We start from the raw sequence: 23,388 nt of genomic DNA, 5'->3' as shown, positions 1-23,388 counted from the left end.
GGACATGCCACTCAGGCTCATCCCATCAGGTCTGGTAAAGTTCATCCCATTAGGTCAAAAATATTCATAGAAAAAGTGCATATCTCTGTCTGATAGATTGCTCACTCAGCTCACCCAATCTACCCGAACAACATCATTTATATATAATTTATTGTATTTGTTATTTGCTAACTATACTTTACTGCTATTTATCATTACGGAATATCTATTTTTTATTTTTGGCTACGAGCTTCATCTAACACAGGTACTGACTCCATGGGTAATAAGATCCAGAGGGAGCTTCAATGCCATGGCTAACAATGTCAATGAAGTAGCATTAAAAGAGAAATACCTACATGGGAACCAATTTTTTTTGCTTCGGAGGCCGTTGAAGACTTCTGCTGCCATTTGTAAGTGCGCAGATTACAGACGCTCCACCGATGTGAGAGTGCGTGTGTTCTTTGTTTTTTTTTTAAAGTCAATGGGTTTAGTTCCATTCCTGGGACGGCATTGTGTATTTCATTAAAGTGAAAAGTAATCGTTTTGAAGTGCCAGCTGACAAAATTTCAGTATATCTGGAAATGGCCCTATCACAAATATCTGCGGAATAGATTCAGACTTCATTAATTTAGAGGAACAAACACAAGTCCTAAGGCCTTTTGAATGTAACGATCGATGGGCAAATCAGTAGTGCAATATTGTTGCATCAAAAATTTTGAATTTGAATCGAATTGAGATTGTTTCAAATATTATTTTTAATTTAAAGGATAATTAAAGCACAAGCTTAGCTCCGATTAGTGCTCAAGTTATTGTTTGAACTTGAGTTCAGTTCATTTAAAAGTTTGCCTGCCATTCGAAATAAACATAACTGGCTAGCATTTAATTTCATTATTATGCGTCCGTACGTTATCTTAAAACTTCAAAAGAAACGTAGTTTTCATTCAATAAAATCGAGGATTACGAAAAAGATTATGCTACACATACAATAGAAGTTACACATTAAGTTAAGTTAACAAATACATTTGAAATGACAAAATTATCCTAAACATATTTTTGAAAGAGTTTTTCAAATAAAATACAAAGATAATTTTGACATTTCAAATACATTTTGTAACCCAATTTGTAGCTCTCATTATATATATAGTGTTTTCTTTACGAAAAATAGAATAAATAATAGTGAAATTTTCATTTTGTACTACAAGATATCTCATTTAGTATTAACTTCTCAAACTCAATGTATGAATGGGTAAAATTTCTCAAGGAATGTTATTAGCCCATAAAAAATCATAAATGGCAGCAAGTATAAACATGTTAAGCCGATGGTGGCTGAGCATAAGACAAATATCGCCATCGGAGCATACAATAAACTATCACCCGCATCTTTTTCATCTCTCACGAATCACCAAAACCTCAAACTTTGTTCTACTTACCATCGATTTTTCCTCGGTTATCCATGCTCTGGTGAATGATATTCTAGTCAAAGGCAACCATAACTAATGGAGGGTAACAAAACACTCCTAGAAATCCTACAACTCATTTACTTGTCTTCATTGCCTGTCATTTAATGAAGCAGCAGTGACAATGAGTATTTAATCACAGGCTATATATGTAAAATTAATCATACTAATCAGAAAAATACCATCATCTCTGTTCACAGATGTGCTTTGCGGTTCCTTCATGGTCATCTGTTTTGCTGATCTAGCTGTTATAGATTGAACACGGTCAATTTTTTTCCAAAAAAACAAAGGATAACATTGGAGTATGTGAGCTGCATGAAGTCCACTATCAGCTCAAGTAAAATAATCAAGTCGCTGTTTCACCTTTAAATCTTCTTTTTTTATTCGCTCTTCTCCTCTTCCTATCAGCCTTTGTTAGTTCTGTTTCGTCTTTAATGTCCCCTTTGCCAGCAAACACTTCTTCTGGAGCAAGCATAGCTGCATCAGACACTGCCAGTGGAGCAATCTGCAACAGAAAACATGTGGCTAAGTGATTTGCTGGATATGTTTATTAACGCAAAAAAGAAAATCTGAATACGAAAATTTACCTCTTCCATTGCAAGGGCAGGCACATTTACTTGTATTGACATATCCTCAATAACCTGTTCATGTTATTAAAATACAATCAACATTCAAAAAGAGGCTTAAACATGGGAAAATTTTGGTGTCGAATGTTTAAGTACCGGTTTGGGAGTGAAATTGAAATGAGATAAAGCATCCAACTTCAAGCACAGGTTCTTGAATAGCATGGTTGCCTGAGGCCATGGAAAGGTGTAAGTTTTCGATGAAAGAAGGGGAAATAATTATCCATATAGTGCAGCAAAAAGGAAAATGACAGTTTGAAGCCACTATATCAACCTAAGTCAAAGGTGTAGCAAGTTCGAACACTGTGTTATACAATAAATGTGGAAAAAAAAAAATGGCGAGCAACAAATGGAACAAGATAGGAGAAATTAAAGACACACTTCTTTCTTTTGTTCATCAGAAAATGACAGCCCCATTGACACCAGGCCCGTCTTCTGAGCATATTCATCCTGCATAAAAGTCAGAGCAACAAAGTTGTTTAGAAACTCTGGTAAAACATGGAAGCACAAAATAAAAAGGTAATCATGCAGTCAACAGATCAGAATACAATCTCTCTAACAATGAAAAAGAAATTAATAATGTAAAAGGTCGTCAAGTTCGCAAAAGATAACACTCGCCTCATAAACTTCAGCAAGTCCCTTTGTGCTCTTATTCTCATCCTGCATATTATAAAATTGATTTTTTTAATGTAAATTTAATATAATTCGGGTTAAATTAAACTGGAATGACAATACCAACAAAAGGGTTGGCGATTACCAGTTCCGCTTTTTCCCTAGGTGCCTTGTGGAGTAAATCAGGAGGCTTCTGCACATCGTCAAATCGGGCCTATACATTGTACCAGAAACAATGCTCATCCAGTATGAAAAGATGAAACAACAGAGATAGAGAACATGATCAGAATTAAATCCTATTATTTAAAAATTACAGCAAGTATAAGTGTGAGATATAAAGTTTGATTTATAACAATTTGTCCAATTGAAAAGGGCAAAACATCTCGTGGAAGACATAAAAATGAAGAACAATGCAGACAACACCGTCCCCAGCCCAGCTTGACAAAGGATATTAATGAGGTGGTGTTGATACAAAAATGTAACCACTGACTTCATCCAGTAAATAGACAAGTAATAGAAAACCCACGTGCCTCTTCTAAACTATTCAGATTCCAGACTAAATGTTATTGAGAGGTTGGATATGTGAATGTTAGAAGCCTTTTCTGTTTCTGACGGTATGATCCCCTTACCAGAATGACTTCTTAACAACAGAGCTCCTACTGACAAGACTATTACTAAGAGAGATAACAAAACAAGGAAAAAACTGCCGCTCCCAGTGCCCCTAAATACATATAGGCAATGAAATTTTGTACAATAAATAAAGTTGATTTTACCTCAAGGACACGCTTCTGAATCATTTCTTCAATAGAAGCAGTGAACTCTTCTGTGATTACTGGCGCAGGTCTCACATTGTGCTCAAAATCTAGATCAACTTCCAATGCACTATTTTTTGGTCTTTTAGCAGCAGTGATCTGGCACCACAGAACTCATCAACCACACCAAAACAATCAGCTAAAGTTTTTTAGAAATAGTTTGTATCACCTCTCCCTGCATTGTCCAGGTTTTGGGTTCTAAGTTTGCTTTCTCCATGTTTTCAATCTGTGCACGGAGATTCTGTTGCTCTTTTTCATGGGTAGAAAGATTTTGTTTCTTCTGCAGCACATCAAAACAGAAAAAAGAAAGATTGAGAACATCAATTAATAGAAATTGATGTTTGCAGAACATCAATCGTCAGTAGATTTCTTTTCTTCTCTTGACCATGCACATACGCGAAAGGGAAATATTTAGAGAATGCAGATTACCAGATCTTCACCATGGATAGGTTCATCACCCATATCCGAGCCCTGTAAACCACCATGACGTGTAGATTTTTTCTTCTGACCAGTTCCTTTACGGCCAAAAAAGTCCTCATATCTAAGCCAACAAACATAAAAGATATGCCACCTTCAAGTTCTCCTCATAATTTGAAGGAAAAAATGTAAAAATAATCTATGTCAACATGCTACGTAGTATGACTTCATTGAGCACAAATGCATGCCCTCAAACAACTACAAGTTCTTAATTAAAAGTTTTGAATCACAATCAATTAGTGGGCATCTAATTCCTTTCTTTTTTCAAGTCATTTGTTTCTACCATTATTCATCCTTAATGTACGCATATAACTTCCAGGCTGCCGTACAAAATAGAGGAGAAAAGAGAGGAAAAAAGAAAGCGTGACAGTGCAAGAATATGGAGGGAGATAGTCACACCTTGCATTTTCCATCTTGTTCTCATCATCATCATCTTCGTCGTCAAGCTCCAAAAGTCCAAGCTGAGATAAAACATACACACACAAAGAAAAACATCAGCTCAATTACCCATTTCTATCTAATCGTGTCAAATAACATTAGTAGCAGCCAACAAAAGCTCGTTTAGCAATCTGTAATAGCCTCATAAATTTCCCAAACACATCCTACTACAACTCCTACCTCTTCATCTTCGCCTTCATCCTCATCTTCCCCTCCTTCACCCTCTTCTTCATCATCCATTAATTCACCTCTCTTCTTCTTTTTACCCTTTTTCCCCTTCTTTATGCCATACTCTCTGGCCTCATCTTCCTCCAAGTACTCCTCCAATTCGTTAATCTTCAAAAACCTATCCTCCACCCCATTCACATGGTTTATCTCTTCGTTCTCCGTATCTCCATCGTGATCATCTTCTTCGTCCTCATTCTCAAAACCATCTTCCTCCCCTTCATCTTCTTCGTCCTCATCAAAATCCTCTCTTTCACTTTCTACATCTTCACATGCCTTATTCTCCGTATCCTTTCTCACAGTATGCTGTGTTTTTCCACTACGTTTATCCAAATTGAATTGTTTTTCAATTTCCAGTGGATTCTTCTCGAAGTTTCTGACTTGGCGGCGGAGGGAGGAAATCAAGGGTTGAGATTGAAGATCAATTTGCTGCCAAATCTGCTCCGCGTCGAATCCTTCGGTCAACAGATGAGTAAATGGAGATTTAGGAGCAAAGGGATTGAGAGAGGAAAATAGATATTGCGAGGCTAATCGAGCAGTCTTGGAAAGTTCCGGAGATGCGGTGAGATAAAGCGGCGGATCGATTGACTTCAGCCGATTAAGCGCCTGTGGGCCGCCGTCCGTTTCGGCTGACATTGTGGTGGTTGCTGTTACAAAGATGAAGACTTTAGTGGGTTAGGGTTTAAGGACCAAAAAGAACAGAGCATTTAGCTCACTCTTTGCGCCATTTTTTTTTAATAATGGAAAAAAATATATAGCAAAATCAATTATTGTGATTATTATTTTTTTTTTATGACACTAGAACTCACTATATATTAGGTAAATTTTCGAACTAAAATAATAGTCTGTAAATCACGATAATAGGTAAAATACTGACTTAATAGCTTGTAAATCATGTTAATCAGATAAATCACATTGTACAAGCTCTGAGTGATAAGTTCACCCGAGAAGTTGTTGGCAGAAAAAATCGAATTTCTGATCATTTATCAAACTCTCATCTACTCACAAACTCAGACATCTATTGTAAGATTTTAATATATTTTAATATTTATAAGAGTAAAACTTCTATAAATTAATAATGTTGAATCATAAAATTTTATTAATTTGAAGATGTATTGATTAATTGTTAAATTGAAAATTTATTTGAAATTTAGTGAACATTAATTTTTAATTATACAAAAAACCATTGTATTTTACTAATATTTATATCATATTCCTTGTATTAATACAAAAAATAAAATTCATTTTACATGTATATCTTAGAAAATATTTAATTTATAATATGAACTTAGACTATATATTTATATAATTAAGAATATTTCAAAAAATTATTATATTATTAATTTATCAAAATTATATAGATAATCAAAATATACATTTTAGTTTTCAAAAAATATATATATCTACTACATTTTTCATTATGTCTTTCAATGATGAATTGCTTGTGTACTATAATTTTATTTTATGGAATTTAGAGATAAATATATTAGATTTTTTAACATTAAATGTTAAAACTCATGGTTATAATTATACTCCTGGAACAGGAGTTATATGTATCTGTTATCGTATTTATTATAAACCATTATTTACATTGAATCCTATGTGTAAAAGTATAGATAAAAAATTAAATGAAAATATTCTTATAGAGACTCATTTTAACAGATCTAATATTACAATCGGAGATCTATTAAACGGGAAGAAATTGAATTTCCAGAAAACTGGATAATTGAACAAGTTGTTCCTAGAAATCCTATAATAAATAGATATTTACAGTAAGTTATTCAAAATAATGAAAGATATGTTAAAATACAGTTTAATAATGAACAAAGAAGACTATTACCCTCCTCTGTTTATGCTAGATCAAGATCTAGTCATTCATTAATTTCACCTCTAGATTATATGGTGGATATTCCACAAACTTCTAGAGCTTCAACTTCTCAAATCAGAGAAGAAACAGAATCTCCAGCAGAATATTTAATTATTAATCAAAATAATATTTTTCATCAATGTAACTTTCAAAAGTTAAAGAAACTGATACTGTTTCATAAATGAATTTTACTATTTAATGGATAGTAAACCAAAAATTGATTTTACTAAAGAATCTTTTGCTAGAGCAAAGATCAATATACAGAATTTTATTTACCGAAATGAGAATCTTTCAGAGATTGGTATTTTAAAAGTTTCTCTGAAGAAGAATTTGATTATATAGTCACAGAATTTTAAAAATACTTTGAAAACCAAAATAAATTAATACATTTTGTTCTTTTGTTTTTTAAAACATTTATTATAGATTATATTTTTATTCTTGAAAGAAATTATAAACTTTCTTCTGGATAAATTCAAAAATCTGTTTATCCTCCTCAGCAATCATTTATTATATAAAAAAATAATAAACTTTTAAATTTCACAGCTTTTTCAAAATTGTTTGATAATTATATGTTACAAATTATGTTAAACATATTAATCAAATTTTGGAAAAACAAAATTATACAAATTTATATTTAACTATAATAGGAGAAGAAATAAATTCTCTTAAAGATAGAATAGATAAGATAGTCATAGCTATTAATCAAATTAAACCAGATATTCATATACAAGAACCAGAAACTAATATTGTTTCTATTGCTAGTTCTTCTATTAAATCCCCTCCAAAAATAAAAGATTTTAAATTTAAGTCTTCTGTTTCTAATTTAGAAAAATTGTTAGAAAAAAAATTTAAAAATCTTAATTTAAATACTCTTAACGAAGAGTTTGATAATAATAATATTTCTGATGAAGAAATTAATAAAATAAAATGGGCAGATAAACCTACCCAATCTAAATATTATTATGATAGACCTACTACCATAGATGTTCTTGTTAAGAACAAGAATATATTTTCTCTAATAGTTATAATGGGAAAAGTATTTATGAATGAAATATTGATGGCGTTAGTGATAAACAAATTTATAATACTGCTCACAGAATGCTTATGTGTTGAGGATCGGATTGAGTTTAGAAGGGGGGGTTGAATAAACTCAACGGCCAACTTAATCGACTTTCAGAATGATGTGCTAGAGTCCTGTTAGAGATACTAGCAGATTCTTGTTCAAGTTTAAAGACCAGCAGATCACAAGATAATGTGCGGAAACGATCTGTTGGTTAGTAGGTGAAAAATAGTGAAACAGAAAAGCAGTAGATGGCACAAGGTTTGTTTCTGGAAGTTCGAAGATGAATCTTCTACGTCTCCCCTTCTTCTGTTTCCAGAAGACATCACTAAAAGACTTTGGTGAATACAGTACAACAATTGTACACACCCACTTCAACAGGACTTACCCTTCGCCTACTGAAACTCTTAGTTTTACAACTCGACTACTTGAAAGATCTTAAGTTCTGGAAAGAACTCTTTTCCAGTTACAAATTCTTCTATTGATGAAGTGAATAGCTTAAGAAGAGATAAAGAAAATAGCTAGCACAAAATGATCTCAAATGATCAAGTGTATGCAATGAAGCGTGTGCTGCTTTTTCAGTGTTGAGATTTTGAGATAACTGAGAGTTCTAGCGATGCTCGAATGATATTCTTTGATTGAGATTCGTTCACTCCTTGTTTCTTAAAAAGTGCTCCGTCTTCTTATATAGGCTTAAACCAACGTTAAAATCTGAACGGCTCTTTTTGACTTTTCAGTGATTCAGCTTTATTGCTGAAAATGGACTCTGCAGAATACATTAAAGCAATCAGTCTCAGTTCAAATCAAAAATGGTAAGTCGTCTTAAATGTTCCCGTATGACATTTAATGGCATTAAATGAAGCAATAAATTCTAGTATCACGTTAATAGAGTAACGGCTATTTCGGGTTTCTATTTCTTCTAGTTCTGGTTTTAGCTAAGAAGTCATTTGTTAATTAGATTAAGCAGTACTTGATAAGTGCTTCTACTGGTTTTAGCGCGGTACAAGTGCTTCTGGTTTTCTGCTTATTTACATCTACTGGTTTTGTACTAGCATCTCCACAACAAAATTAAGTCTAACAATTTCCCCCTTTGTGGTGATGCCAAAACCTAGATGTCCCTTAGAACGTTAGTAGAATTGAGAAAACAGATTACGAAGCAATTAAGATCCAGAAAATCAAGACAAAACAATAAAATTAGTTTGTTCCAATATCTCTAAAAATAGCTTCATCTGGATTTTGGTCTCTTCCAGAAGAATGAGGTCTGCTGCTACTCGCTCCAGGTCTATCTTCAGCAGTTCTATCTTCTTCCCCCTTTTTGGCATCATCGGCAATGACCCTGGCAATTAAGTCATCCATTCTCCCAGATAAGTTGTGGATGCCATAAAAAAATGTTCCCCCTCAATTAATGCAGTAATAAAGGATATTAAACACCAAACGACTCTTGGCAAACTTTCAATCTGAACCATTGAAAATGAACAGTCGCAAGGATCTTTATCTCCTTTGAATACCACTATAAATACCTGCACAAGTTAAATAAGGTTAAGCGTACATAAGATCAAATGAAAACTAATGTGAATGAAGAAGCAGAATATGATCCAGAAGTTGAAGCAAGAATGTTCAGAAGACAACTTGCTGCGTTTTCTAAGAAGACGTATGAAGATATCGTTCTTTATATAATGATCCTTGGATCAAACTCCTGGAGTTGTAATGTGAACAATCAAAGAGATTGTTTTCTCTTATTAGAATTGGGATGCAGCATCATTTCCTTCCATAAGCATTCTAATGCAATAAGAGAGTGCTGGTGGATCGATGATACTGAAAAGCTTAGTAGGATAATCTGTGTAATCATTCTGCTGATATCTTCAATTGTACCCCTGTAATGTAATGCATTTGATTATATGAATAAAAGATTTTGTTTTTCCATACCTCTTGTGCTGTTCTCATTTCTGAATATTTCTACTAGATTAGAATAAAGAAACAAAAGACATGTGAAAACATAAGATAATAAACAGTAGTTATGATAAATCAATTAATCCAAGAACATTACGAAAATACGAAAATTTATTCTCAGGAAGTGGTTTGGTAAAAATGTCTGCGGCTTGCTGATCAGTAGGAATGTATTCCAGACGAATATTCTTCTTTTGCACATGATCTCTAATGAAATGATGTCTGATATCAATGTGCTTCGTTCTGGAATGGAGTACTGGATTATGCGATATAGCAATTGCACTGGTATTGTCACAAAATATGGGTGATTCAGAAGCTTGAACTCCATAGTCTTTAAGTTGTTGTTGTATCCAAAGCATTTGAGAACAACAGCTTCCAGCAGCAAGATACTCTGCTTCTGCAGTAGACGTGGCTATGGAAGTCTGCTTTTTGCTAAACCAGGAGATCAACCTGTCACCAAGAAATTGACAAAAACCACTTGTGCTTTTCCTATCCAGTTTACATCCTGCATAATCAGCATCTGAGTATCCAATAAGATTAAACGATGAGTCCTTGGGATACCAGGCCTACATTTTGAGTACCCTTCAAATATTTTAAAAATCTTTTACCAGCAATGAAATGTGATTGTTTAGGATTTGATTGAAATCTAGCACAAATGCAAACAGCAAACATAATATCGGGTCTACTGGCAGTAAGATATAACAATGAGCCAATAAGACCACGATACTGAATTACCTCTACTGGAGTTCCCCCTTCATCTTTATCAAGTTTGGTAGACGAGCTCAAAAGAGTGGAAGCAGCAGAGCATGCTTCCATCCCAAACTTTTTCAGTAGTTCCTTTGTATACTTAGCTTGATTGATAAAGATTCCAGTATCAAATTGCTTGATTTGAAGTCCTAGGAAAAATGTTAATTCTCCCATCATGCTCATCTCGAACTGTTCCTGCATTAACTTGGCAAACTTTTCACATAATTTGGGGTTATTTGACCCAAATATAATATCATCAACATAAATTTGAACTAATAATATGTGATTGTTTTTGACTAGGGTAAACACAGTCTTATCCACGGTACCGACGGTGAAATCATGATCAATAAGAAATTGTGAAAGTGTGTCGTACCAAGCCCTAGGTGCTTGTTTCAGACCATACAATGCTTTATGTAATTTAAAAACATGATGCGGTAATAGATGATCAGAAAAACCTGGAGGCTGTTCAACATAGACTTCCTCTTGTAGTAGACTATTGAGGAACGCACTTTTCACATCCATCTGATACACTTTGAAATTTCTAAAAGCAGCAAAGGCTCAAAAATATTCTGATAGCTTCGAGCCTAGCTACTGGTGCAAAGGTTTTATCATAGTCTATTCCTTCTTCTTGTCTGAATCCTTGTGCAACCAGTTTTGCTTTGTTTCTGACAACTGTTCCTTCTTCATTTAGTTTGTTTCTAAATACCCACCGGGTTCCAATGACAGCTTGGTGAGATGGTCTAGGTACTAGAAACCAAACTTTATTCCTCTCAAATTGATTCAACTCTTCTTGCATAGCTTCTATCCAGTTGGGATCCAGAAGTGCTTCTTCAATCTTCTTTGGTTCATCTTGAGAAATAAAAGCAGCATGCATGTATTCATTCATCATCTGTCTTCTGGTCTTTAGCGGAGCTGTTGGATTTCCAATCACCAAAGATGGAGGATGAGATTTTCTCCAAATAAAAGGATTTAGATAATCTTTATGTAAAGCTGTAGATTGTTCTGGAATATCAGCTGCTGGTTCTGGAATGTCAGCTGATGGTTCTGGAATGTCAGCTGATGGTTCTGCCATATGAATGTCTGGTTCTGGATTTTGAATGTCCTTGACACTTGCTTCTGCATCATCTTCACTGTCTAGTTCAAGATGAACCTTGTCTAACCTATTACTTAGATTAGATATGTTAGTAATCTCGGGAGCACTGCTGTCTTCATCAAAGACAACATGAATAGATTCTTCAACATTGAGTGTTTTATTATTGAAAATTCTAAATGCCTTACTAACTGCTGAATATCCAAGAAATAATCCTGCATCAGATTTTGAATCGAATGCAGCTAAATGATTTTTACCATTATTATGCACAAAACATCTACAACCAAAAACATGAAAGTAAGATACATTCGGTTTACTCCCTTTCCAGATTTCGTAAGGAGTCTGATTATTCCTCTTGTTGATCATTGTTCTGTTTTGTGTGTAGCAAGCAGTATTAATAGCTTCTGCCCAGAAGCGCTGAGAGATGTCTGCATCTGCTAGCATTGTTCTAGCAGCTTCTTTAAGTGTTCTGTTTCTCCTCTCAGCTACTCCATTTTGTTGAGGCGTCCTGGCAGCTGAATATTCATGATGAATGCCCTGTTCATCTAGATAAACCTCAAGAGTCTTGTTAGTAAATTCAGTACCTCGATCACTTCTGATTCTAATGACAGAAACTGATTTTTCATTTTGAATCTTTTTCAGAAGTTTGATCAGGAGGCTACTGGTTTGATCTTTTCCAGCAAGAAAGATTACCCAAGTAAATCTAGAAAAATCATCAACAACAACAAGGGTGTACCTCATTCCCCCTAAGCTCATGATAGGGATTGGACCAAATAAGTCCATATGCAATAATTCTAAACACCTTGAGGATGATTTGCTGCTTTTATTTTTGAAACTAGATCTTACTTGCTTACCAAGTTGACATGCAGAACATACATGATTCTTAACAAAATTTATGTCTGGCAATCCATCGACTAAGTTCTACTTTTTGAGATTGTTGATAGACTTGAAATTTAGATGATTCAATCTCTTGTGCCATAGCCAGTGTTTATCACTTAGAGCTGCAACTAAACATGTAGGAGCAGTGATATGATCTATGTTCCATGAAATTTTGTAGGTGTTGCCTTTTCTAACTCCGGTTAAAATAGTAGAGTCACCAGCATTTTTAACTGTGCAAGTGTGCTTCTGGAATGCTACTGAAAATCCATTATCACATAATTGACTAACACTGATCAAGTTATAACAAAGATTTTCAACTAAGAGCACATCCTTAATAGTGATGTTACCATGGATAATCTTACCCTTACCCACAGTTTTACCTTTTGAGTTGTCCCCAAAGGTTATCTCTGGTCCAGCACAACTCACTATTTCTGACAGTAGACTCTTCTGTCCAGTCATATGTCTGGAACATCCACTGTCCAAATACCATGTTGAGTTACTGATCTTGATTTTCTTCACTTGTACCTGCAAACACAAATTTTAGTATCTGATACCCAATCTATTTGGGTCCAAGCCTTATTAGTCCTTTTGAAACCCACATTTGTACAATTTTTGTACTTCGGGTATCCATGGAGGTGTGTGCAACATAGAGTCTGTTATTTCTAACATTATGCATCTTAGCATGTTGTTCTTCCCTTCTGTTTCTGTTGCTTGGCCTGTATCTCTTCTGAACAGGTCTAGAATTGTAGTACTGGTAGTTTTTAACCTTCATAGGAGGTTGTCTTCCTGAGTTGAATCCTCTACTGGATCCAGAACTCTGGTCAACTCTTTCCTTAGGTTCAACATAACCCAGACCATAATGCATCCTTCTGCTCATCTGATTTACATTCCTTGCAATTGAAGCAGTAGGTACTTCTGGTTTCTGTACCACACTGGATTTCACAAAATGAATGTACTTTCCTTTGCACATATCCAGTTTTGGCTTAGTATTCGTTTCAGAAATGCCTTCATCATTACAAAATCCGAGACCACTTCTGTCTCCAGATTGTTTTTGTAACTCTTGCATCTTTTCGAGTGAAATAGAGGACTTATTCCAAGCATTCACCAGTAGCGATAACTTCTGGTTTTCAGAAAGCATCGTCTGGTAATCTGCTTTTACTCTTTCATTCTCAGTTTTTAATTTACTCATCTCAACTTGTAAATCATTACAGCTGACTACTTGCAAGCAAGTTAACTTACTGTTCTGATTTCTTAAGTTCTGATTTTCAATCTTAACTTCCTCGAATGATTGAGAAAGTCTCGAATACTCTTCTACCATATCGTGTAATGCTTTGACTAAATCAGTGCGTGTAAATTCATCAGAGTCAAAGTCAAATACCTCTCCGGATGTCGAGGTTGATTCCGTATTTGCCATCAGACATTTGATCTCATCTTCATCACTGTCACTTGAATGGCTTTCAGAACCAGAAGATTCAGAACTTGAGTCTGCCCATTTGGACTTACTTTCTTTTGCAATCATTGCCTTTCTGTCTCTTCTGGTCTTTTTATCATTGCATTTAACACCCTTCTTCTTCTGGTCATCCTTCTTTGGTTTTGGACAATCAGCCATGAAGTGTCCAACTTTTCCGCAGTTAAAGCATGCCATATCACCAGAAGGTGATTCTTTTTTGAAATTGCGGTTGGGACTTTGAAATGTTCTGTGATTCTTTCTCATGAATCTGGAAAACTTCTTAACAAATAATGACATTGCGTCATTTCTTATCTGTTCAGTTCTTCTCTCAGAAGTATTCTCTATAGCAGTAGCAGAAGATGAACTTGGGGCAACTGTAGCAGTAGAGTTAACAGTAGCTGCGAGAGCTTTGGTTGGTGGAATTGCTAAGGGCTCTTCTCCACTTCGAACTTCAAGTTCAAACTCATATGCCTTCAGATCTGAGAACAAGTCATGCAGTTCTAACTTGTTTAGATCCTTGGAAGCTCTCATTGCCATCGTTTTGACGTCCCATTCTCTGGGTAGGGCTCTCATTACCTTTAATGCAACTTCCCTGTTGCCAAAATCTTTTCCAAGAGCTGAGAGTTCATTTACAAGGCTGCTGAAGCGTTCATCAAACTCATTCATTGTTTCTCCAGCCTTCATCTTCATATTCTCAAACTTCTGCATGGCTACGGAAAGTTTGTTTTCCTTAGTTTCTTCGTTTCCTTCACAGATCTGAATCAATTTTTCCCAGATTTCCTTGGCAGTAGGACACATCTTGATTTTGCTGAAGGTATTTTTGTCGAGTGTCTTGTACAGAATGTCTTTTGCAACGTTGTCAAGATTGGCTTTCTTCTTGTTCTCACTTGTCCATTCATATCTTGGTTTTTCCAGCATCTGAGGTGCGTCTTCAGTAATAGCAACATCTGGATTTGGCTTTAAGATCTTTAATGGACCATTTGTGATGACATACCACATGTCATCATCTTGAGCTGCAAGATGGGCCTGCATTCTGATTTTCCAGTCGTCAAAGTCTTCTTTTGAGAACATAGGAATTTTGCTGAAGTGAGCCATGTCTGTTAAATATTTTTCAGAACAAGAATAACCTGCTCTGATACCACTTGTTGAGGATCGGATTGAGTTTAGAAGGGGGTTGTATAAACTCAACGGCAAACTTAATCTATTTTTCAGAATGATGTGCTAGAGTTCTGTTAGAGATACTAGCAGATTCTTGTCCAAGGTTAAAGACCAGCAGATCACAAGATAATGTGCGGAAACGATTTATTGGTTAGTGGGTGAAAAATAGTGAAACAGAAAAGCAGTAGATGGAACAAGGTTTGTTTCTGGAAGTTCGAAGATGAATCTTCTACGTCTCCCCTTCTTCTGTTTCCAGAAGGCATCACTAAAAGACTTTGGTGAATACAGTACAACAATTGTACACATTCACTTCAACAGAACTTACCCTTCGCCTACTGAAACTCTTAGTTTTACAACTCGACTACTTTTCCAGTTACAAATTCTTCTATTGATGAAGTGAATAGCTTAAGAAGAGATAAAAGAAAATAGCTAGCACAAAATGATCTCAAATGATCAAGTGTATGCAATGAAGCGTGTGCTGCTTTTTTTCAGTGTTGAGCTTTTGAGATAACTGAGAGTTCTAGCGATGCTCGAATGATATTCTTTGATTGAGATTCGTTCACTCCTTGTTTCTTGAAAAGTGCTCCGTCTTCATATATAGGCTTAAACCAACGTTAAAATCTGAACGGCTCTTTTGACTTTTCAGTGATTCAGCTTTATTGCTGAAAATGGACCCTGCATAATACATTAAAGCAATCAGTCTCAGTTCATACCAAAAATGGTAAGCCGTCTTAAATGTTCCCGTATAACATTTAATGGCATTAAATGAAGCAATAAATGCTAGTATCACGTTAATAGATTAACGGCTATTTCGGGTTTCTATTTCTTCTAGTTCTGGTTTTAGCTAAGAAGTCATTTGTTAATTAGATTAAGCAGTACTTGATAAGTGTTGCTACTGGTTTTAGCGCAGTACAAGTGCTTCTGGTTTTCTGCTTATTTACATCTACTGGTTTTGTACTAGCATCTCCACAACAAAATTAAGTCTAACATTATGTATAGCACTGTGTGTAAAACTTCAGGTAATACTGATAAAAATATTGCTAGAATGATTATAGCATGATTTACTGACCAAATTAAAGGTTGGTGGGATAATTATTTAAATCAATCCCAGAAAGATGATATTTTCAATTCAATAAAAATTGAAAATAATATTCAATTAGAAAATGTAGTATATCCTTTAATTATGACAATGATTGAACATTTCACTGGTAGATTTACTGATAATAGTGAACAAATTCGTACTTTATTAAGTAATCTAAAATGTAAAACACTTACTGATTTTAGATGGTATAAAGATACCTTTTTTATCTCGAATTTATGATATATCAGACTGTAATAATATCTATGGAAAGCTAAGTTTATATATGGTTTACCTTTTCTATTTGCTGAAAGAATTAGAAAAGTTTTAAGAAAAGATTAAATATATATCCCTTATGAAAATTATATTTATTGAAAATTAATAAGTATTTGTATTCAAGAGGGTTTAGCTCTCTGTAATGAATTAAAATTAAATAATCAAATTAAAAGACATAATTTACTTGAGGAAAAAAAATTAGTTAAATTTTGTGATCAATTTGGTATGGACTTACCTAATAAAGGTAAGAATAAAATAAAAGATAAAGATGAAAAAATTTATAGAAAGAAAAGACATTTGTCTGAAAGACAAAAAGATAAAAAGAAGAAAAGAAAAGAAATCCGTGATTTACGGAAAGCAGAAAAATACAAAAATAAATTAATAATTTGTAGAAAATGCAAAAATCCAGGGCATTATGCTAATCAATGTTGGGCTAAAAACAAAATTAATAATTTAGATATTGATTTAAGATGATATTGATTAAAATCTTAAAGAAACATTATTTAAAATAATAATGGATTCAAATAATAATTTTGATAGTGAATCTGATAATTCTTCAGAATCATATTATTCAGAAGAAATTTTAGATATTGAATCAAATACTTCAGATCCAGAAGAATGCAATAATTGTATATAAAAAAATCTTGTATAAATCATATAGATGATAATAATGATAAAAATGATGAGTTTTATAAACTTATGTCTCAATTCTAAGATTTAAATATTAATGTTTTAATTAACAATAATATTTTAGAATTCCTTAAAATGATTAAGGATCCAATATTAAAATCTACAGTAATTGATCTAATGGAAAATAATGCTTCAACTAGTAGTAATAATATTCTTGTTAAACAAAATCAAACTTATTCTATGAAAGAAAAAAAATCTTCTACAACAAAAATATAGTAAACAGAATCCAGTTACTATAAATGATTTAGTTAAAGAAATTGATAATTTTAAAGATCAAGTAAAAATTTTACAACACAATAATAATAGTTTAAATTATTGTATTTCAGTTATTGAAAATAATAATAATAATTCAATCAATAATTCTGAAAGTTTTGATAATATTCAAGATATTTCATTTCCTGATTCTAATAAAAATACATTTATCTGTTTTAAGTATGATTATATCTCAAAAGTGGTATACTAATATTACTTTCTTAATTGATAATTCTTATAAGAAGAATTTTATTGTCATGATAGATAGTGTGCAGATTTAAATGTTATACAAGAAGGATTGATTCTTACAAAATATTTTCATAAAACTACTCATTCTCTCTCGTGCAGGAGAAGAACTCTTAGAAATAAATTAAAAATTACCTAAAACTTATATTTGCAAAGATAAAAACTGTATTCAAACCAGTTTTTTATTAGCAAAAGATATTTCTAATCAATTAATACTTGGTTTACCTTTTATTTATCAAATATATCCTTTAAAACATGTTGATGAAATAGGTATCATAGGAACTTATCGAGGTAATCCTATTTTTTTTCAATTTATAACTAAACATGTTCATAGAATTCTTAATGAATTACAAGAAAAGATTGATAGGAAAACCTTTCAAATTAATTCTTTAGAAGAAGAAGTTAAAATTCTAACCATAGAAGATACATTAAAAAATCCTAAGTTACAAGAAAAGATTAAATTTATTTATAATAAATTATCATTAGAAATATGTAATTATCTTCCAAATGCTTTTTGGAATAGAAAGAAACATATAATATCTCTTCCATATGAAGAAGATTTTAAGGAAATAAATATTCCTACCAAGGCTCGTCCTTGTCAAATAAATTCTGAATATTTAGAATTATGTAAGAATGAAATACATTCTTTACTCAAAAAAGGTTTGATTAAACCTTCTCAATCTCCTTGGTCTTGTACTGCTTTTTATGTTAATAAACATTCTGAGCAGGAAAGAGGAGTTCATAGATTAGTTATTAATTATAAACCTCTTAATAAGTTTTTAAAATGGATTAGGCATCATATTCCTAATAAAAAAGATTTATAAGATAGACTTGTTAATGCTATTATATTTTCGAAATTCGATTTAAAATCAGGATTTGACAGATTCAAATAAAATAATCTGATAGATATAAACTGCTTTTAATGTTCCAATAGGACATTATGAATGGACAGTTATGCCTTTTGGACTTAAAAATGTCCCTTTAGAATTTCAACAAATAATGAACGATATTTTTTATTGTTACAACAATTTTATAATTGTTTATATAGATGATATCTTAATATTTTCAAATGATATTGAATCTCATTTTAAACATTTAGAAATGTTTAAAAATATTGTTATACAAAATGGCCTTGTTATTTCCAAATCCAAAATGATTTTATTTCAAACTAATATTAGATTTTTAGGTCATATGATTGAAAAAGGGAAAATAATTCCTATTCAAAGAAATATAGAATTTGGTTCAAAATTTCCTGATATTATAACTGATAAAACTCAGTTGCAAAGATTTTTAGGAAGTTTAAATTATATTTATCTTTATATTAAAAATCTTACTGAAGATTCTGCAATATTATATGATAGACTAAAGAAAAATCCTTTACCATGGACAGATAAGCATACTAAAGCTGTTTAGATTATAAAAAGAAAAGTTAAAAATCTTCCTTGTCTTATGCTTGCTAATCCTCAATAGGATAAAATTGTAGAAACATATGCTTCTGATATAGGTTTTGGTGGAATTTTGAAACAAAAAGATCCCCAAACTAAACATGAATATCCGATTTGTTTTTATTTTGAGAAATGGAATAATGCCCAGAAAAATTATTCTACAGTGGCGAAAGAAATATTAGCCATTGTTAGATGTATTTTAAAATTTCAAGATGATTTATATAATAAAAAAATTATTATAAAAACTGACTGTAAATCTGCAAAATTTATGTTTAATAAAGATTTTAAACATGATGTGTCTAAACAAATGTTTGCAAGATGGCAGGCACATTTAGCTCCCTTTGATTTTGAAATCATTTATAAAAAAGGTGAAGATAATCACTTACCTGATTTTTAACTCGAGAATATTTATCCTAATGTCTTTATTTACAGATATGAATTCTCGAGGCAGAGGAGAGTCCTCTTATAGAGGGCGAGGCGGTAAGAATATTTCTTCATATTCATTTATGACAGTACAAGATATGATATGTATATCTTGTGAAATGAAATATGAAGCTTTAGTGGCTTCTGATGAACATAAGAATGATGTATCAATTATATACAACGTGTTGTATATGTTGTGACAAATTTTTATTTTCTCTGTTGTTTCATCTAGTTGAATTTTGTAAGTTATGTACCCTTAAAACTTTGAATTTGCAAGATATTGTTGGAACATAACATTTATGTTTTGGTGTTAAAAACTAAACTGAACTCTAAATCAAACGAAAGTGATTGTCCATAAACTAGACTATTTTACATAAATTGGACTAGTCAAGCAAAAGTGGCTCGGACCTAAACTAAAATATATCTTAACACTCTTTAGTTTATCAATTATCATCATTCAGTTTCAAGGACATCAGTTTACACCAGAGAGCTAAAATGATTTTTGGATAATTTTTTCCGCACCTTACTGACATAGCCAAAATCAATCACATTACATTTTGTACAGATGTCAGGAATGATGACATGGACAAAAGACATAGCAACAGCTAACTTATTTGGTACTGATCCTTTTTTAAGTTTCTAACCGTTGTAGTTATGAATCTATAAATAGAGATTTAGATCAATTGAGTAGGGGTTATCAAGTTACAAGAACAAATGTTATACACTTACAACCAAGTTTCAAACTTTCAAGTTCAAGCAAAACTGCTCATACGCTAAGGCACACTTTACAAAGTATTTTATCTGATCATTGATGATTATTAAGTGCTAGGAATTCTTTGTAATACATTGTATTCGAGAACAATTCGTTTGCTTTTTCTTCGTTCAGTTGAGATTAAGGGTTTCAGTTGTGGCAATGTTAAGTTCAAACTGAATTTTATTTTTGCAAATTGCTTGTAAAGATCAAAACCTTCTAGTGTAAGCCTTCCCAAAAAGAAGAATGGGTGACGTAGGAGTTTGAGTTCTCCGAATATCTAGAAACTAACGTGTGTATATTTAACTTTTATTTTACCATCTAGTTTACATAGTCAAGTTATTATTTGAATTGTTCTAATATGTTAGTTTGGTTTCTTTAAGCACATATTTTGTTAGTCAACTTACATAGACAATCTAGAATATCAAGTTCAGCTTCTAACCAGACTGAATTATTTTTTAACAAAGAAATTTTAGGAAGTGTTTATTCAATCTCTTTCTAAACTCTTCAACCGATTCTATCAAGTGGTATCAGGGCTAGGTTTATTCTCGTATCTGAACATTTTTTAAAATGACTTTATTCTATAAGATGTCAACTTCTCCAGAGAAAAATTTGATGACAAGAAGATAAGGATGTAAGCTCATTTAGCTGCACAAGAGGATGATATGTGGTACATCATTACTGATGAACCAATGACAATTATGAAAGAAAATATTGTCGTTGCTATAACTGATGGGGAACCTCAGAAAATTGAAAATTCAAAAGATGAATGGACAAAATATAATAAGAAGAAATCTAACCTCGATAATGTGGTTACAGACAGTGTATAAAAATCTTTACTAGAACACCTCAGCAAAATGGCGTTGCTAAGAGGATGAGTAGAACTATTAAAGAACCTGCTAGAAAATGCTTGATGGGTCTTGTATTTCTAAAAACTTTTTGGATCGAGGCAGTGAACACTGCATGCTATACTCAGAACATATCATTGATTAACAAAAAACATGGCAAGAAACCATATGAGATATATAATGGCAAGCAACTTGTGGTTATTTATTTCAAAATCTTTGGTTGCAAATGCTTCATTCACATAATGGTAAAATTCATCCGCTCCTTTTGATGTTATGTCAGATGAGAGAATATTTCTTGGTTATTCTTCAGTTAGCAAAGAATCTGTGCACATTGATTGTAATAAAACAGTGTCAACTGACCAGTCAACTGATCCAGCTGAACTGACCAATCGATTTGAAGAGATCAATCTGGAGGATGAGAGTGAGTATGAGGTCTATGTCAACAATATGACAACCTCAATCTCCAGAATCTGAGCTGGTTGATCAATCAGCTGAACAAGATGGTGTTCCATATGACCAGTCTTCTAATGCACAAATAACATTTGACAACCAAACTGAAGTCAACTCAACTGATGCGAACCCAATAGAACTCAATTAAACTCATTCAGTTCCATAGAAGAACATTGATGAACTCAATTATAGATGGAACAAGAATCATCCACCTGGTCTAGTAATAGATAACACATCTCCTCTTACGAGAACCAGAGGACAGATGTTCAATCTATTTTTACACTACGCTTTCATTTCTAACATTGTGCCTAAGAAGATTGATGAAACATTAACTGATAGTAGTTGGATTGATTCTATGCAAGAAGAACTAACTCAGATTATTCAAAGTTCTGTCTGGGACTTAGTTTCAAAACCCTCTCATCAATCAGTTATAAGTATAAGATAGGTGTACAGAAACAAAATCAATGAAGATGAAATCGTGATGAGGAATAAATCAATACTAGTTGCTCGAGGATTTAGGCAGGAAGAAGGAATTGACTATGATGATACATATGCTCTAGTAGCTAGACTGGAAGCTAACATGATATTCCTTGCATTTGCCTCTTACAAGAACTTCAAAGTTTATCAAATGGATGTAAAGAGTACATTCTTGAATGGATAACTACAAGAAGAATTTTATGTTGAACAACCATCAAGTTTTATCAATCATTTATTTTCTAATCATGTTTATAAACAGAAAAAAGCTTTATAGGGTCTAAAACAGGTTCCAAGACCTTGGTATGACACACTATCTAAGTTTTTTTATTGAACATGATTTCATTATAGACACTGTTGATAAGACACTATTTAAGTTTACTAAAAGTGATCATACTTTATTAGTGCAAATTTATGTTGATGACATTATTTTTAGGTCAACTAACCCCAAATTATGTGAAACAGTATCTAAATGGATGCAACAAATTTGAGATGAGTATGATGAGTGAACTGAAATTCTTTCTTGAATTGCAAGTGAAATAATTGAATAAGGGTATTTACATCAGTCAAACTAAGTATACAAAAGAACTACTCAAGAAATTTGGAATAGAAACATGTTCCACATAAACAACCCCAATGAGCTCATCAATTAAAATAGACAAAGATGAAGAGGAATATTAGCTGAGTAACCATGTATTGAGGATTAATAGGTTCTTTATTGTACCTAGCTGCCATTCGACCTGATATTGTATTTTTTATCTGTATGTGTGCTTGGTTTCAGTCTAACTCTAAGCAATCACATTATTTAGCTATCAAGCGAATTCTTAAATTTATTAAAGTCACAGAAACTGTGGGTCTATGGTATGCTAAAGACCATTATTTCATTTTACTCGATTATTCAAATGCAGTTTATGCGGGGCGCAAGCTTGATCAAAAAAGTTCCAGTGAATCATATCGGTTTCTAGGAGACAAGTTGATATCTTGGTTTAGCAAGAAGCAGACTTTCATTGCAAAATCCACAATTGAAGCAAAGTACTTAGCTCCTTGAAGTTGTTATGCCTAACTGCTCTGGATACAACAACAGTTGAGAGATTATGAGATCATTGCATAGGAGTCATCAATCTTTTGTGACAATACAAGCACCATAGATATCACTTACAATTCAATTTTACACTCCATGACCAAATACATTGATGTCAGACATCACTTCATCATAGATCATGCATTGAAGAAAGTCATAAGTCTAGAATTTGTCTCAACTGATTAACAAGTAGTGAATATTTTCACCAAGCCACTACCAGAGACTAAGTTTTCTTACTTTAGAAGCATATTAGGGCTTATTTATTTATCTTAATGTTTAATTTAGAGGAATATTGAGTTTTAGAGAAGTCAATTGATAAGATAGAAGTCAGTTTACCTTAAGCTCGACTGAATTTCAATTTAGTTTCCTAAACTGGCCCTTTGTACCTTTGGAAAAACCGACCTTATCATTTAGTAGACGGATTCTTAACCTAGTTTAGTTCCATATCAAATTTAAGTGACGTTTGAATATTCAGTTTTTTCAAAATTAGCTTTTCAATATTTCACAAATATTTTGTTCCACTGGAAAAATGTCACGTGTCTTGTCAGGGGAA

At 32.8% G+C, this 23,388-nt stretch overlaps 1 protein-coding gene across 1 annotated transcript; it reads right to left on the bottom strand.

Moving 5' to 3' along the window:
* Window positions 1–1,200: 1,200 nt before the first annotated feature.
* Window positions 1,201–5,350, bottom strand: LOC140976709 (M phase phosphoprotein 10-like). Its single transcript, XM_073440970.1, has 13 exons — window positions 4,579–5,350; window positions 4,360–4,421; window positions 3,913–4,024; window positions 3,653–3,763; window positions 3,445–3,582; window positions 2,817–2,885; window positions 2,678–2,719; window positions 2,441–2,509; window positions 2,159–2,230; window positions 2,024–2,077; window positions 1,800–1,941; window positions 1,619–1,681; window positions 1,201–1,533 (listed from the first exon to the last, which is right to left on the bottom strand). The coding sequence occupies exons 1-13, from the start codon at window positions 5,257–5,259 to the stop codon at window positions 1,517–1,519; spliced, it is 1,632 nt and encodes a 543-aa protein (XP_073297071.1). The 5' UTR covers window positions 5,260–5,350; the 3' UTR covers window positions 1,201–1,516.
* Window positions 5,351–23,388: the final 18,038 nt, after the last annotated feature.

The sequence above is a fragment of the Primulina huaijiensis genome, chromosome 5, assembly GCF_012295235.1.
Source record: "Primulina huaijiensis isolate GDHJ02 chromosome 5, ASM1229523v2, whole genome shotgun sequence".
NCBI lineage: Eukaryota > Viridiplantae > Streptophyta > Magnoliopsida > Lamiales > Gesneriaceae > Primulina > Primulina huaijiensis.
The sequence above is the reverse complement of the archived record's forward strand: the minus strand, read 5'-3'. Positions and strand labels throughout refer to the sequence as shown.

What these genes read in the sequence shown, in the direction of transcription:
- LOC140976709 (XM_073440970.1), bottom strand. Translation starts at nt 5,259, where the DNA reads ATGTCAGCCGAAACGGACGGCGGCCCACAGGCGCTTAATCGGCTGAAG. An exon ending in CTGCCCTTGCAATGGAAGAG is followed by an intron (nt 1,942 to 2,023) that starts GTAAATTTTCGT and finishes TTTCTGTTGCAG; the next exon opens with ATTGCTCCACTGGCAGTGTC. An exon ending in TAAAAAAAGAAGATTTAAAG is followed by an intron (nt 1,682 to 1,799) that starts GTGAAACAGCGA and finishes AATCTATAACAG; the next exon opens with CTAGATCAGCAAAACAGATG.